The sequence below is a fragment of the Myxocyprinus asiaticus genome, chromosome 3 (genome assembly GCF_019703515.2).
Source record: "Myxocyprinus asiaticus isolate MX2 ecotype Aquarium Trade chromosome 3, UBuf_Myxa_2, whole genome shotgun sequence".
NCBI classification, from domain to species: domain Eukaryota; kingdom Metazoa; phylum Chordata; class Actinopteri; order Cypriniformes; family Catostomidae; genus Myxocyprinus; species Myxocyprinus asiaticus.
This window is the reverse complement of record NC_059346.1, coordinates 20,973,497-20,990,032: the sequence shown is the minus strand read 5'-3', so window position 1 is coordinate 20,990,032 and position 16,536 is coordinate 20,973,497. Positions and strand designations below refer to the sequence as shown.

The 16,536-nt window shown below is 37.6% G+C and overlaps 2 protein-coding genes across 3 annotated transcripts; one reads left to right on the top strand and one right to left on the bottom strand.

Moving 5' to 3' along the window:
* The first annotated feature begins 165 nt into the window (after nt 1-165).
* ccdc117 (coiled-coil domain containing 117) lies at nt 166-5,003 on the top strand. 2 transcript variants are annotated; one of them, XM_051671763.1, is made up of 6 exons: nt 166-318; nt 921-1,133; nt 1,262-1,309; nt 1,869-2,144; nt 3,161-3,304; nt 3,490-5,003. In XM_051671763.1, the coding sequence occupies exons 2-6, from the start codon at nt 988-990 to the stop codon at nt 3,746-3,748; spliced, it is 873 nt and encodes a 290-aa protein (XP_051527723.1). In that variant the 5' UTR covers nt 166-318; nt 921-987; the 3' UTR covers nt 3,749-5,003. The 2 variants fall into 2 exon arrangements, with proteins under 2 accessions (XP_051527723.1, XP_051527714.1); XM_051671754.1 differs by having other exon boundaries at nt 1,259-1,309; nt 3,490-4,999.
* A 523-nt stretch (nt 5,004-5,526) lies between these two features.
* On the bottom strand, nt 5,527-15,544 carry drc1 (dynein regulatory complex subunit 1 homolog (Chlamydomonas)). Its single transcript, XM_051671721.1, has 16 exons — nt 15,387-15,544; nt 13,598-13,682; nt 13,165-13,277; nt 11,927-12,101; nt 11,699-11,836; nt 11,105-11,191; nt 10,862-10,984; nt 10,564-10,703; nt 9,702-9,836; nt 8,001-8,355; nt 7,481-7,570; nt 7,299-7,394; nt 7,072-7,187; nt 6,826-6,975; nt 5,762-5,865; nt 5,527-5,678 (listed from the first exon to the last, which is right to left on the bottom strand). The coding sequence occupies exons 1-16, from the start codon at nt 15,515-15,517 to the stop codon at nt 5,668-5,670; spliced, it is 2,049 nt and encodes a 682-aa protein (XP_051527681.1). The 5' UTR covers nt 15,518-15,544; the 3' UTR covers nt 5,527-5,667.
* Nucleotides 15,545-16,536: the final 992 nt, after the last annotated feature.

Below are 16,536 nucleotides of genomic sequence, written 5' to 3'. Positions count from 1 at the left end.
AAACCTCTTTGTTTCCTTCAACCTTTGTTTTCTTTTCTTTGTTATATTTTTAATGCTTTCGGCAGAATAATTTATCCACTCCCTCCTCATAAACGAGACGTGATTTAGTTTACTGTTATTGTAACCCACTTCCGGTTAAAGAACTACAAAACCTATGAACTACAAGTCCCATGAGCCTTCGCTTAGACGCTGTACCAAAACGCGTCGTAAAATTCAAGCTCAGACAACTTCTTATCTCAACTAGACGTTAGACTGTAGAGACATTTGTAACACATTTTACACAAAGCTTCATTTTTGGGTTTTGTGAACGCGTGAGAGGTAAGTGCTTGTCTTCATAATGGAAGAACTGACGAAGTGTTGTTTTTATGTTTTAAGGGGGTGTGACCAGAGGATGTTTCAAGCTGCAGTCAGCGAATAATTCAACTTATTCCTACCCAGGATGCAAACCAAATGTCACAGTTGTTAATTATTTAAGGTTATTGCTGGTAAAGCTGAGAGAAATGTTGATTTGTCCAGAGCATAATAGACTTGTATTTTAAATGTCATGGCCTACGGTGGGAGATAATACATCTATTTATTCGGTTAGTGAACAGTTAGCTCGTTAAACATAGTAATACCTGCAGTTTTCACTAGCCAATGGCAGTTTATCCTGTTTAAAACCCTATCCATTAATAATTATTAAACTAGGTTAATGGCATAATTTGTCCAGTATTACACTGAGTTAGTTCGTGAGCATGTAGACAACAATATTAGGCAGTTACAAAAAGGTTTAGGAGGTATAAGCTTTGTTTTTTTTTCTTTGTTCCCCATTTCCTTTTGTTCCTTTAAATTAATCCTTTATTGAAGATGAGCAAATCCAGTATCATATAGAATTGCTGCAGAACCTATTCTGACAATTTATTCATGGTTCTGTTTTCTAGATTGTTTCTTCCACCCACACTGCTGCACTGCAGACCCTGATGTCTTCAGCTCATCTTTGGCTGGAAGATGATGCAGAGCCACAGGTCAGGAAGCAGCGAACTGGAGTTCATCATGTATTCCCCTCATGCACACTTTAGTAACCCTGATTTGGGCATAATTAATGGGTCAAACAGAGATTCCCATCATCTGACAATTGGATCTATGCCAAATGCGTGAGTGCCATTTGCTATTATGTAGTCCTTGTTTATGCAACCAAATGAGCGCAATTGCCTTGTAGATGATCATACCTCAACCTGACATATGGTTCCGTCTTGTTTGTCTTGACTAATAAACCTAGAAGCTGGGAGAGAAGATGCATGAGGAAGCTGAGGAGAAGGACAAACGATGAGTGAGTACATTTACAGATGGAACTTGATGGAACAGATGATGGATTTGCCTTCATCCTGCTGTAGGGGTGGGCAATAAAACCAAAATCTTATATCACAATATGAGTGGTTTTATATCACAGTAACCATATTTATATCATGGTAACAGTACAAAATCATTATTTTAGCTGGAAATTCAATGAAAAATGGTTTACATAAGGCCATGTTATTGTTTTAGAAAATAATCCCATGAATTCAGTACTTTACAAGTGAAAGTTACTTCATCACATTTGTTTATTTTCTCTTTTTATTTGTAACTTATTGGATTCAAACCAGACGATAGGAATTATAAGTCTGGCATCAGCGCTACAATAGCTGCTTCATATTATAGAACACCTAAATTGAAAACAAAAGATTCAAAACAGTAAAACTAAAATCATAAAAGAGATACTGATTCTAAATGACAGTTGGATGTCACATATGATGCTGTGGTAAAAACAAAACAAAACTGGTATGCGCAGATACCTTTATACCGATCAGCACTGTTCTACAGTGTATTTTGCATGTCTTCTTTCCCCATAGAAGCTGTAGTCCCAAAAGACGAAAGCTGATGGGAGAGGAAGGAGTAGAAATAGCTGAGTATCCAAATCCGAAAGTGAGCCACGGATGGTCTGTGGACTCTACCACCCCTTCACCCTCATCTGATTCCAACCCGGGTCAGTTGCAGACTGAACCCAGGACAGAGGAAATGGGTCTGCCCTTCAGTGCCTCTTCCTCTCCACTGCCCAGAGTTCACACAGAGGGGTCAGGCATGGAGGTAGAGGCAGCTCAGAGGAGACTGCAGGAGATAGAAAAGAGGTGAGGATGACTAGAAGATGCCATTTAACTTGTTTTTAAACTGTATACATGGTAAAAATGGGTAAAAATATAGATTTACCGATGCATCACGATCTTCATTTGAACGATCTCGATATCGATTCTTAAATCCCAAGATCGATCTTTTACTCTATGCGCAAACCTCTCCTACAATGAGAGGAAATCACTCGCATTTGCAACCAAATTTTGTGATTGTGTAGTATAGTGGTGGAGTATTCAGCAGCAAGATACTTTCATTGAGTGTTGAGAGTAAAAGTTGTTCCTTGAAATGCATTTCCAAAAACGTGATCCACGCAACTGATTTGTCATTGAATAATGTCTGTTTAATACCCTTTCTGTTCTTTACAGTCAGTTGTTGGTCAAAAAATAAACATTTAATTCTAATCAGGCATAGCACAGATAAGAGTCTTTTGAGTCTCTCTAGTTAACATGCGCTCATCTAGATGCTCTTTACAGAAATGCCGGTTTTGTTAAAGAGACAGTACCGGTTTTAGCACGTGTTCAACAAATCAATGGAAATACTGGTAAATAATACATTGGTTGAATATATGGATTGTTCATTTTAAAAAAAGCTAAAATGTGACCATGAAGAAAAGCTAATAAAATATAATTAGTAACATTTATATTTTTGTAATTTACCTAGTTAGAAGGTCCAATGTAAAATTAACAGCATTAGCTGGGAGAGAATTTCTTTCATATGTAAGCAAATGGGACATTATAACTGAAATAAACCCATATTGATATTGAATTGAAATCGAATCAAGAGCTTGTGAATCGGAATCGAATCGAATTGTGAAATCTGTATCAATACCTAACCCTAAACCTGTATAGATGTCATTACTAAGCACAATGCTGTAGAATCACTGTGTATGCTGTTATTTTGTTCAAACAACCAGAGGGATTTCTGCATGTATGTAATGATAGATTGGTATATGATAGAATAGTAGATTTTATAGGGTGCCTTATGATACTGAGGTTTGTGTGTATGTGTTTGTCAGGATAACTTTAGAAGATGATAGCGATGAGGAGCTGGATTTGGAACCAGCTCCACGCAGGCCAGTTTTGGTGATGTCCGACAGCCTAAGGGAGGGGTTACAGCATGGGATTGGTGACATTCTACCCCACACAGTAACACAGTCAATGTTGGTATATTTTACTAATCTTTTACTACAATACTACAATTACACTGTGACATCCATTCCACAATGAATGTAAAACATCTTAAAGAAGACCAATGTCACAGCAGTTGTGAGTCGGCTTCTAACAACAGTACTGAGCTCATTCTATAGGAATCCAGCGCTTAGAAAACTCTTCTTCATTTCTGCAGGAGCCGCTCTTGTATGGAACTGGTGCTATGGCGCCCTCCAGAGGACCCTCTCACCCAGAGGCTGAAAGACTCCCTACAAAGACAGCAGCGTAAGCAGCTGTCAGTGAGCAGACAGACTCCCACTCCTATACCATCTATCAGCAGCCCCTTCAGCCCCACATCCCAGCCACTGTTCACAGCAACCAATGAGCAAACTTTCAGCCCCCTGTTCAGCAGCCCTGCGGTTCTCAACTCTGGAGAAGAAGACATGGAGTTATAGAGGGAAATCTTTGGAGTATCCGACTCTTTGTATCCTGTATATGGAATAAGCTTTGAACTAATTGAGACCGCCTCGGCAACCCAATATCTGTGAAAATGAGGAATAACCACAAGGGGTGGAGTGCATTAAGTTTTGCGCAAGTATCGGATTAAATTTATTTGTGCCATGTTTTTTAACCTGCACTTTGGCTATTTAAGAGCTGGGACCATACTTGCACTAGTAAAAATGAGAAGTATCATATATGAATATAATCAGTACATTGGTCAAATGTGCAGTCACTCATCATACATCATAGTGTTTGCATAGCACTACTCCTATTTGAAATCATTACTGATTAATATTGCAAGAAAACTTCAGTTTTGTCTTTATACAGTTGTATTATTGCATTGATATTATTGATTCATAGTGCTTGATTTGTTAAAAACTGCCATATTATTTACATGTAATGCTTTGTGAGCAGACAGGGTGTCAGTGTTCAAAACCTGTGACTCCTTTTATTGTGCTCTTCGTTTTTATGGTCTTTTTTGTTGTTTTTAAAGGTGCTGTAGTTATGAAAATTGGAAACAGAATCTTTAGTGAATATCTGTTCTGTTCATGTTGATGAATTTCATGGAGTGAATGCCAGCTTAACATTTTCAGTTTTAACAAGTTCTTGTCCCCTAACATTGTGTTTCTTTATTTAATTGAGCGGGAATAGAGCATTATGTGGTCTTGAACTGGGCATAGTGTAACAACTGCCCTAATCTTTATAACCAGTTTAATATTTCATTTTAGCTGTCTGCATATTTTTACCTTCTACACAAGGGATGTCAAACTCATATTAGGATTGAGAAAAATGTCACATTATGTCAAACAAAATTAGTAATTATAGGGAGTAATATTCAAACAAAAATATTTACAGGGAAAAGAGAAAATCACTCACTGCTCTAGGGTGGATAACTTAAGTAGCTTTAATAACACATCTAGAATTGAACATTGAACAAAAAAAGAAGGGTGAATTTGTGTAAATGTGCAAGTGCTGAATGCCGGATGTAATAGAGAAAGGTGTTAACACTTTGAGATGTGAGTTATGACATGCAACACAACAAATTAAAGAGTTCATCTGTCCTGCTGTAGCTAAAATAGATTTCATGAATATATATATACCAATGTAACAAATTGGCATGAACAAGCTTCCAGACTGAACTCCTCCACAGGGCAAGTCTTTTACAGCCCTTAATTAAAGGGATAGTTCACCCAAATATTAAAATTCTCTCATCATTTACTCACCCTCATGCCATCCCTGATGTGTATGACTTTCTTCTGCTGAACACAAATGAAGATTTTTAGAAAAATATCTCAGCTCTGTAGGTCTGGTCTAACAATGCAAGTAAATAGTGGCTGGAACTTTGAAGGTCCAAAAAGCATATGAAAGCAGCATAAAAGTAATCCAATGACTCCAGTGGTTAAATCCATATTTTCAGAAGTGATACGATAGTTGTCACTTATATTTAAGCCCTTTTTTACTATAAATCTCCACTTTCACATTCTTCTTCTTTTGTTTTTGGTGATTCATATTTATCATGCATATTGCCACCTTCTGGGCAGGGAGGAGAATTTATAATAAAAAGAACTTAAATATTGATATGTTTCTCACCCATACTTATCATATTGCTTCTGAAGATGTGGATTTAACCACTGGAGTTTAATGGATTACTTCTATGCTTTTTGGAACTTCAAATTTCTGGCCACTATTCACTTGCATTGTGACGACCTACAGAGCTGAGATATTTTTCTAAAAATCTTAATTTGTGTTCAGCAGAAGAAAAAAGTAATACCTATCTGGGACGGCATGAGGGTGAGTAAATGAGAGAATTTCTTTTTTGGGTGAACTACACCTTTAAGGAACTGCTTCATCCTAGTGGGTTGGGATCTCCAGCTCAGCTCTGACCTACCAGGGGACATAAAGTTAGATGATTTAAAATTAACAACCACACTGAACCTTAAGGTCATGCAATACACATGTACACTCACCTTTGGAGGTTGTGTACTGATGGAGCAACTGCCTGAGCTCAGTATTCTGTTGTTTTATATTCTGTGTTTCCACTAGTAGCACAGCCCTTTCAGTTAGTTCCGTACTGAGGAAAAAACATGATTACTCATGAAAAGAATGCAAGGAGGGTTCGGTGCTATAAAGGGTTCTGGGTTCAATACAAGTTATGCTCTATTGACAGCACTTAATGAAAATCACAAATAATAATTTCCATCTGTTTAAAAGAAAAAAATTGTGGTTACATTTGGTCACTTACAACAAGGGAAGTACAGAGGGCCAAGCAATAAGCATTAAAATACACATTGTTTTAAATGCAAGGCCACATGACATTATACATTAAACATTATATGTGTTGGCATCAGGCAATTATGGAATTATGTTAGTAAGGCGTAACCAGCAGTTTATCCACCTAAGGCGTCTTTCTACAGCCGAGTTGAGGCTGCTCTTTGCCTGCTTAAAATTCTGTGAATACTTCATACTTCATTGAAAAATACTAAATGTTCTCATCCATTTCATATTTCTATATTCATAATTTTATATTTTAAACATTAATATCATAGCATTATTTATGCAATTGTAATTGCTGTGTAAATGCATTTATGCCTGCTCTGAGCAGCATTAAACAGTCTGTGTAAATACACCTAAATGCCACTTTAGATGCAGTTTCTGCGCCACCTTTACAAGATGGCTCTAGAAAAGTGGTCCCACTTTCAAAAGGAGGTTTTAGGCAACTTAATAGCTCAAATAATAAACAGTCTATTACTGAATAATTCATGTAGGTGCTTCAACAAGAATACAATCTTTACATTTTTGTTGTAAGTCACTCTTCAGATGTAAGTGTGTTATTGTAATAACGATTTGTTATTTTTATTTTTTTCTTCAAAAAACCGAGGGACAAGTCATCATTATTTTCTGCTGTAATCAACATTATGCTCCAAATGCTGTCCATAGAGCTTAACTGGTATAGAACCGTGAACAGTCCTTTAAGTCAAAATAAAGGTTTTTATTATTCTATAATGATTTGACTACAAAAATGTACACTTACTGATACTTGTTGAGAGCTGTTTCTAGAGCACTCCAGAGCGTGAGTTTGGACTCTGGGATGACATTAGCCATACTTTCCCAGTATGCTGCATCCTCAGAGGCATCTCTCATGTCCAACCCCAAAACACTGCTCTGCTGATCCTGAACCTCACTAGATTCACATTCCAACACAGACAGAGAAGATTTTAGGGTAAATGTCTGGCAAAAATTTTTTTTATTTTTTTAAAGTAAACACATGTGCACTGACCAGGATTTGCGGTATTGAGAGGTAAAATCTTTCAGAGCCACTAGAAGGTCATTGGGATCAATGAAATCAGATTGCTCTTCCACTGATTCTCCCAGCTCATAGTCAGCCTCCCCTTCCTGAGAAACAGAAATGCACAGTGTGTTTATTTTCGCTTCCGTAGTGGCACTGATGACAGCGGCTACAGTGAGAAGTTGAACTCAGGTGATGGGAAAACTGCTCACTCTTACCTCCCTCTGTTCCTTCTGTTCTCTGCTTTGCTGTCTGTACTTCATAAAAAACTCTGTCATTTTATACACATCCTCTTCACTGTTAATCCCCATTGCCTGTGTTTATACAAGAAAGAAGAGATCAACAAGGACACCAGTCTCTGTTATTTAGTTCAGTCCATTCTTTGTGTAGTTTTACTTACTGAGAAAATGGCATCCAGCTTCATTAGAGACTGCTCATTCTTTTCTAGATGTGACAACAGCTTCAGCAGTTTACTCTCTACAAGAAACCCCTGAGAGAGAGAGAGAGAGAGAGAGAGAAAGACATATGCAATGGGATTCAGACACTTTTAATAGTTCCCCCAAAAATGAAAATTCTGTCATAATTTATTCACCTTTATGTTGTTCCAAATCCATATGACTTTCTTCTGTGTAACGCAGAAGATGGTAAGCAAAATGTTAGCCTCAGTCACCATTCAATTTTATTGCATATGTATTTTTCCATACAAAGTGAATGGCGACAGAGGCTGACATTCTGCCTAACATCTCCTTTTGTGTTCCACTGTGTTTTGTGTTAGAGACACTGTGTTCCAATGTTGTGGGTTTGGAACAACATCAGGGTAGTACATGATGACAGAATTTTCTTTCATCTCTTTAAGTGTCCAAAACTGCCCAAATATGTTTGGGGTCACTATAGATTCACATATTCAAACACGCACTCACCGCCTCGTCACACAGCAGCTCCAGAACTTTCTTTACTGTTCTTCTATCTACTCGGCCAACAGTGTTCTGCAGACACTCGGCTCCCTCCACTAAGTTTCCTCTAGTCTCCCCCTGCTGCTCTTCTTTCAGGGCTTCTGCAGCTGCTAGTCTGGCTGAACTGAGGGCCTGCTGTTTACTTACTATCGGTCCAGATACCTCCATGAAGGGGAGTGGAGGGGACACCCATGCCAGACCCAGCTGTTGCTCATGAATCATTCGGTCTATGTCCAGTGCCCTGTGGGCCAGGGCCTTTACCTCAGCTTCATTCATCAACCATAACTTTTCAAAACGTTGAGCATCGAGCGCTGCAAAGTGTCTGTCCACACACACAAAGACACACACACACGTTTGTTTCTCTATCATGCCGGGACTTTCCATTGACTTCTATTGTTTTTACACTAAGCTAATTATAGTTTCTATCCCCTAATCCTACCCCCAACTCTCACACAAACCTGTTTGCATGTTTCATCTCAAAATAAATCAAATCAAATCATTGATTAAATCCTGTAAGCAGAACATAAATCAAATACGGTGATAATAACATCACACCTAATTGGTTCTTGTGTCATGATGTCACAAGTTTGGCCATGAGACATGCAAGAACCAGGTTTGATGTTACTGACATGCCGCCATATTTGATTTGTGCTTTTGTGATGGTGAGCCTTTGGGTCAGTCTCCCATCTCAGGATTTTAATATGTTGTAAGGGCTTATTTATTGTTTTACACACCCTTCAGTATTTATTTGGGGTTTGCCTCTGTAGATTTCCTTTTTTTTAGCATGTGGGCGTAACCATTAGGGAAGCGTGCACCTAATGTGTAAGCGTTCATTTGAGCTATTTTAGGAAATCTTAACTGTTTTAATGTGCAAATATTATGTTTCATCCATCCTATTAATTGCATTATTGATTTGCATTTTAACTATCATTCTTATTTATTTATTCAATGTAATTTTGTATTAGAATGAGGAGATGAGAGTTAAAATATTACTTAAAACAAAATGGTATGTTCCAATTAGCAAAGGTAGGAAATTTGTTTAGAAGCCAGCCACAACTAGAGGGAGAGGAACAAGATGGACAGATCATGTTTGGAGCACATGTGAAACAAGGGAGTTCCAAGGACTACGGCCTTCATTGTTTAGGAAGTGGAGTGGGTGCTGCTATTACACTGCCTTCATGTGCTATCGGAATTATCCTACTTCCCACTTCTGAAGTGGTAATTACGACTATGTCGCGTTCCAGTGCTATGTTGTTGGATTTGTTGTCGCGTTCAAGTGCTTTGTACTGTGAATAAGGTCCATATTTTAACTGTATTGGGGGCCGTACACACCAAGCTGGAATGTCTCGTTTTTGGCTGGTAGAAAGTTGACAACCCAACGCACAAGTCACATAGACTACTTTTATGAGACTTTTGGGTGCTTTTTTTAAGCTTTGAAGTGAGTCACAATCGACTGCTATCATATTGAGCGAACAGTATTGAGTAACTGATGACAGAATTATAATTTTTCAGTGTATTATTCCTTTAAGACATTACTTGGCTGGTTCCCACAATGTAGGTGATTTCAGGTTTTATCATCCAATCAACGATGCCAAAACCTGACCCACTCACACAGAGTATGTCTAAGGACTGTTGGAATGTCTTCCTTTTGTCATCATGCGAGTATACCTTGCTTTTCTCTGCATGTCTTTGTACTGTTGTTTGAGGCGTGCTTTGTCGTTCCTCAGTGATTGGCTCTCCACATTTGACTGCTTCTCCTGTTCTGCGCATTTAGACTTCAGATTGTTCAAAACATCCTGCATTCTGAAAAAGGTACAATTTAACAATAGATCTAAAGATAAGGTTCATGACTGTTAATCATTAAAGGGATAGTTCACCCAACAATAAAAATTCTGTCATCATTTACTCACCCCCTTATTGTTCCAAACCCTTATTCATTTCTTTCTTCTTTGGAACACAAAAGGAGATGTTAGGTAGAATGTCTGCCTCAGTCGCCATTCACTTTCATTGTATGGAAAAAAGTAGCAATAAAACTGAACGGTGACTGAGGCTAACATTCTGCCTAATCTCTCCTTCTACAGAAGAAAGAGAGTTATACGGGTTTGGAACAAAAAGAGGGTGAGTAAATGATGACCGAATTCAAATTTTTTGAATGAATGAATTAATGCAGATATTTGTTCTAACAAATGTAGCTTTTGCTTTCTGTAATTGGTATTGCCTTTTGCTGCTAATTTGGTTGACCTACTGTACACTATGGAACAAATTTTAAAGGTGCACAACAAATTTTCCTGTTTATTTTGCACCGGCCTATTTAGCAGTCATCTTGGAATTATACTGACACCTAGCAGTGTGGATACAGCATCATGCAGAAGCAATAGTTTTTGGTAATTAATGCCATTGCAGAAATGCACTACTCACAGTCAGCCATGATTCATTTATTCTGTGAGTGAATGTGTACGATAGTAGGCAGTTAATAAAGGGGTTTAGCTTAGGTTCTCATACTAAGACTAAACTGTAAAACTGACAATACCTAATGATTTTCCTCTTTAATTGGGATTTTAGGATGGCATTCTCTTCCTCGCGTTTCTTAAGCACTCTGTATTTGTTTTCAAGTTTCTCTTGATTCAGATGGCAGGTAAACTTTGTCTCCTGGACCTTCTTTCTTAAATTCTACAAACACACACAAAAGAGTTGCACATGAGTTTTATGCTTACCTTTACCTAAAGCATCACTGTCTCTAGTACATAAACAGTGTGAACAGTTTTATATATGGAGTATATAGGGTCACAGAGTTATTCTCATATGTCATATGTCCATTTCAAATTCACCTGTACTTCTGTATCCAGTCTGATTTTGTCTACATTGTATTCTTCAGCTGTCTGTACCCTCAGCCTCTGCAGCAAGTCCACATGCTCCTCCATTAAACTTAAACCCTCCACCATGTTCTTCAGCTGCAGACAATATAAATGCAAGAAGATCTGTTGTCTAATTTTGGTTAAAGCAATTTCAATCAAATGTGTTCTCACTCGAATCAATATCATTTAAATTTGTGTTTGAATCTGAACCTGTACCTCTTTATCACGCCGTTCTTTCATCTGATGCTCCCATTTCTTTCTATTATTGGTTAGCAAATCTCTCCTCTCATCACCAAATGTGTTCTACAGTATAATGTCCACAGAAAAGAAGATTATTTATTCACATTCCAAAAGAAATGGTATGACATTCATAGTTATGCCATAATATATATGGTGCAACAGCGTTTTTGAATTGCTTTGGTACTATTTTCACAGGTAGAGTAGCAAATTTTCAAACCGGTTAGTACTAATCACAAAACAGATGTTTCAGCTTATTTTAAATTGTATTGTATATTACACAAAATCACAAAGTTATGTTTTTTCCACCCCTAATAAATGTTTCTGTTTTAATACAATACAATATGTATGAAAGGAAACATTTACAACTCTAATGTGTAGCAGGTTTTTAAGACTATAAGTGTGATCACTTTGGAGTTTTGTATTAAGAGTTTTAAAAATTGACCACTTACATGTGAAAACAGTACTGTAGTGATTTAAAAAAACCTGTAAAACAAACATATCAGAAGAATATTATAAAGGGTTAATTGATTTGTAAGTATAGCCTCCAGACTGCAGGGGGCAGTCCTACACCTCAATTTGGTGCAGCTTCTCTCTGAATGATTTCTTTAGACTTGAGATCTGTTCCTCCATCCTCTCAACCAGCAGGTCTATGTCCTTCGCCTGCCTTTTCAGGTCTTTCACATAGCAATCATCACCTGCTTTCAGCTCCTATTGACATACACACTCTGAGTTACCCTTGGCTTAGAGTCCATATGTTTTTGCATGTATGTATTGCAGATTGAATTAGTGTGTGTGCACCTGCTGCAGCTCATTAATCAGTTTATGCTTGTCCTCTATGAGCTGGTTGCAGAGCTGTTGCTGGCTGTTCAGAACATCTCGCAGATCTTGTGGTATTTTGGCATCTGTCCATTTGCGATTGATCTCCTCAAACTTCTCCTGGCTGGACTTGGCCTCATTCTCCAGCTTTTCTCTCCTTCACAGGAAACATGAAGAGAAGGAGGACAAGAGTCAAGAAAAGGATTCATAGTGTATATACAATGGGCAATTTCAAAGGTTTTTGGCAGTTATTAATTTGAGCATATTGGGCCTCATTCTTGAAACATAAGCTTACACAAATTTAAAGGTGCACTCAGTAATTTTTTTCCTCATTAAAAAGTTTTTCTCTGTGTGTACCTGTGTGTAAAATCATGACCCCTCACATAAAATGAAGACATTTTATTCTAAACAGAGAGGGTCTCCTCATGGGGGCTGCCATGTTAGGATCACATGACCAGCCGAATGCTACTCGCATAATCTTCTGGGGCCTGGGTAGCTCAGTGGTAAAACACCCCTGGAGTTCGCTAGCTCGCTAGTTCGAATCCCAGAGTGTGCTGAGTGACTCCAGCCAGGTCTCCTAAGCAACCAAATTGGTCCGGTTGCTAGGGAGGGTAGAGTCACATGGGGTAAACTCCTCGTGGTCGCTATAATGTGGTTCGTTCTCGGTGGGGCGCATGGTGAGTTGAGCGTGGTTGCCACGGTGGATGGCGTTAAGCCTCCACACCTGCTATGTCTCCGTGGCAATGCGCTCAACAAGGCATGTGATAAGATGCGCGGGTTGACTGTCTCAGACGCGGAGGCAACTGGGATTCGTCCTCCGCCACCCGGTCACTACGCGACCACGAGGACTTAAAAGCACATTGGGAATTGGGCATTCCAAATTGGGAGAAAAAGGGAAAAAAATTAAATAAAAAATGAGAATTTCTGCAATGGCACTGGTAACTGAAAACTTTTTGTTTTAATGATGCTGCATCCATGCCTCTAGGTGTCAGTGTAAGTCCAAGATGACATACATAAAAATTACACCTTTAAATCATGTTAATCGTAAGCAAAACCATTCTTTGGTTTTCCCTACATTGTCACAATGTGACATTTCACATAAGAATGGTTTTATAAACTTTTGTATACATAAGCTCTGTGTCTCTATAGACTAAGCAGAAGAGCTTGCAATGCCAATATATAAAGCAGACCATTGTTTATTTGTGTGTGCATGTGTATACCTCAGTCGAAATGCCTCCTCTTGCTCTGTTCTCCTGTTTGACTCTCTGGCGTCTGCAGCTACCTGAATGTTGGTCACCAACTCTAGGCCATCACTTTTTAATTTAGCCAGAAACTGCAAAAACAGCATAGAACTGTGCTCTGAATTTCATTCAACTTTTAGGCAGAGACTGATAATACGAGCATTGTGGACAAAACGATTGTTGTTAAATTATCCTCACTTATTACATTGTTGCAAAGCCAATGCAATGTACTTGTTGTTTTCAAGGTTACCTGTCTAACAGGATGTGCTATAAATCCTGTAACACATTTATTTAGGTGGAAAATCCATCATGTTATGTATTTTCTTTCTGTGAAAGAAGCACATCTTAAAGTCTAGACAATAAGGACCTAAATGTCTCAACTGAATTATCCACATAAATGCAACTGACTGACCCTCTCACTTTGTTCCACTTCCTTCTGACTTTTCCGTGCTTCTTCTTTAATATCCCCCTTTCCTGAGGAATCTCCAAGCTCTTGTCTGCAACAACACAACAGGGGAGACCAGGGCTAGTTGTCACAAGGAGAAGTTGCCGCAAGGGCTATCTCAGTAATTATAAGGTTTAGAGACAAAAGTCAAAAAAAACCAAATGCCTTTTTTTCTAGCAGTGGTTTTAAATGTTGTTTTCAAACAGCTAGTTCAAAAAACGTTAAAAAAAATACTGAATTCTATCCTTCAAACTAAAATTCCAATATTATAATATTTTTGTTGTAGCTGCTGGGTGAAGTTAAAGGTATAGTTCACCCAAAAATGACTTTGACTTTCTGTCTTCTGCTGTACACAAACAAAGATTTTTAGAAGAATATCTCAGCTCTGTAGTTCCATACAATGCAATTGAATGTAGCCAGAACTTTGAAGGTCCAAAAAGCACATAAAGGCAACATAAAAGTAATCCATATGACTCTAGTGGTTAAAGAAGCGCTATGAAAGGTGTGGGTAAGAAACCGATAAATATTTAAGTCCTTTTTACTGTAAATCTCCACTTTTATTTCACATTCTTCTTCTTTTGTTTTTTGTCATTCACATTCTTCATGCATATCGCCACCTACCGGGCAGGGAGGAGAATTTATATTAAAAATGGATTTAATATTGATCTATTTCTCACCCACACCTTTCATATCGCTTCTGAAGATATGGATTTAACCACTGGAGTTGTATGGATTACATTTATGCTGCCTTTATGTGCTTTTTGGACCTTCAAAGTTCTGACCACCATTCACTTGCATTGTATGGAACTACAGAGTTGAAATATTCTTCAAAACATCTTTGTATATGTTCAGCAGAAGACAGAAAGTCATACATATCTGGGATGGCATAAAGGTGAGTAAATGATGAGAGAATTTTCATTTTCGGGTGAACTATCCCTTTAACAATTGAAGAGAACCAACAAAACCACATATTTGTCACATTTTTACTGTGGTAAGTTGCCACATGTGTTTTATGTAATTTTGTGTTTTTTTACAATTTATTCATTAAAACAATGGTTTGACTTTTTAATATTGCCTTTTACATTTTTGTTGTTTCATGAGTTTTGTGTTTCATAATTGTTTACATTTTCTTGATAAGCTTTTGATAGGCTATTTAATTGCAGGTTCCATTGTGACCCTATATAGACCTTTTTCACACTACGTGTTTTTAAACGCGGAAGTAAAAGTTTGCAAGGGTAAACTTCGACAGCGGTGAATGGGAGATCACAGCAAATATTATTTTTACTTACCAATTTGCTCCAAGATCAAAAGAAAATATCCACTGTTACATTTGAATGACTTTCCATAAAAGGAAAGAAATAGAGAGCGGCGGATTAAGACAGATGGGAGAAGATGCCAAATTTACTGTCACTCTCTCAGCAGCTGTAATAGAAACCCCCTCGCAGCTGTGGTAATTAATTTTTTAAAACTAATTCCAGGGTAATATAACACAAAGCGTAATGTTATAAATGTACACTCAATATTTAAAAAAACGTATAATCTAAAAAAAAAAAAAGAAAAGAAAAGCGAGATTTACGCTGCTAAATAAGGCGGAAACGCGTCATCACAGTCTGTTAAAAAAAGTGTATTACAAAGTGACAACTATTTCATTATCTCCAATATTTATTTCATTGCACTTATAAAACTAAATCCTGATTGAGACGAGATAGTAATTGCAACAAGTTAGTGAGTTAATTATCCAATACAGATTATGTACCGTTTTTTAGCCTCATTTCGTGCGGTTATGCGAAGGCGACGGGCTTTAATTCTCTCCTTTTGGCTTGTAGACTCAACTGATGGTCCAGGATCGTCTGCCTCATCGCCTGCAAAATGCTTGTTTTGGTCCATTTTGAATTGCGTTAATGATTGCAGTAGTAAGAGAATTAAAACACAAACAGACGGTAATAGAGACAAAGCGCTATGAATCGACAAGTGTTTACATTTGCGTTGCTATGATACAGCGCAAGTGGCCGCGCATGTTGGCTGCTCACATGAACCCCGAAGAAAGCTTTGTTTTGCTAGCTAACATTATTTTTTTTATTTTTTGGCTAAGATTTTAATTTACCTATTTTGCTGAAACGAGCTGCATTAACCCTTCTGCGTCAATAAGAAAAATTACTCCGAGGTCCTTAGAGGACAAAAATGTCCGCGTCAAAAACTGCCATACTAATATTATATATGAATATTATTTTCCACTTTCACTGAGTTCATTTTTTAACCAACATCAGTCCTGATCATAACTATCAAATATTCATTCATTTTCAGGATTTTAACCCTTTAAATGCCACTTTGTTTACATAATGCCAGTTGTTTTTTACACACACACACACACACACACACACATTTCTCAATACACACATTAAAAAAAACACATTCTGACATCCATACCAACACACCCACACAATTTTAGCTGCATCATTTATTCAATTGGCCTGCAGTGCTCTATAATACAGCAAACAGAAACTAGGAAAAAAGCATGTATTTGCTCCATAGGCTAAACATGAGGATAAATGGCGCCATCTGGTGGAATATATATATATATATAAACAAAAAATTGAAGCCAGGGCTCCAGAATGAAAGCATAATATCATAGAATTCATGATTTTATGCTTTAATGACACTGGCATCAAATATTGCGGTTTTAATGGGTTTCAATGGGGACATTTTTGTCCTTAAGGTCCTGAGTGTAACTATGTTGTGTACACAGTGTATTATAGATGTATTATAGGAACTGAGGATGAAATATCACAATTCCCCAAAAAATACACACATATGGCAAAATTTATTATGTTAGCATTAACACAAAAAACCTAAAAATGAAAAAAGCAAAAATGTCCCTAAGGTCACACAAGGGTTTATGTCCTCCT

Bases quoted from the DNA above. Each gene is read 5' to 3' on its own strand.
- ccdc117 (XM_051671754.1), top strand. From the start codon at position 988: ATGATGCAGAGCCACAGGTCAGGAAGCAGCGAACTGGAGTTCATCATG. The intron at 1,310-1,868 runs GTGAGTACATTT...CTTTCCCCATAG, and splicing joins AGGAGAAGGACAAACGATGA to AAGCTGTAGTCCCAAAAGAC. The intron at 3,305-3,489 runs GTTGGTATATTT...TCATTTCTGCAG, and splicing joins CACACAGTAACACAGTCAAT to GAGCCGCTCTTGTATGGAAC.
- drc1 (XM_051671721.1), bottom strand. From the start codon at position 15,517: ATGGACCAAAACAAGCATTTTGCAGGCGATGAGGCAGACGATCCTGGA. The intron at 11,837-11,926 runs GTGCACACACAC...GTATGTCAATAG, and splicing joins TGATTAATGAGCTGCAGCAG to GAGCTGAAAGCAGGTGATGA. The intron at 8,356-9,701 runs GTATACTCGCAT...GTGTGTGGACAG, and splicing joins GACATGCAGAGAAAAGCAAG to ACACTTTGCAGCGCTCGATG.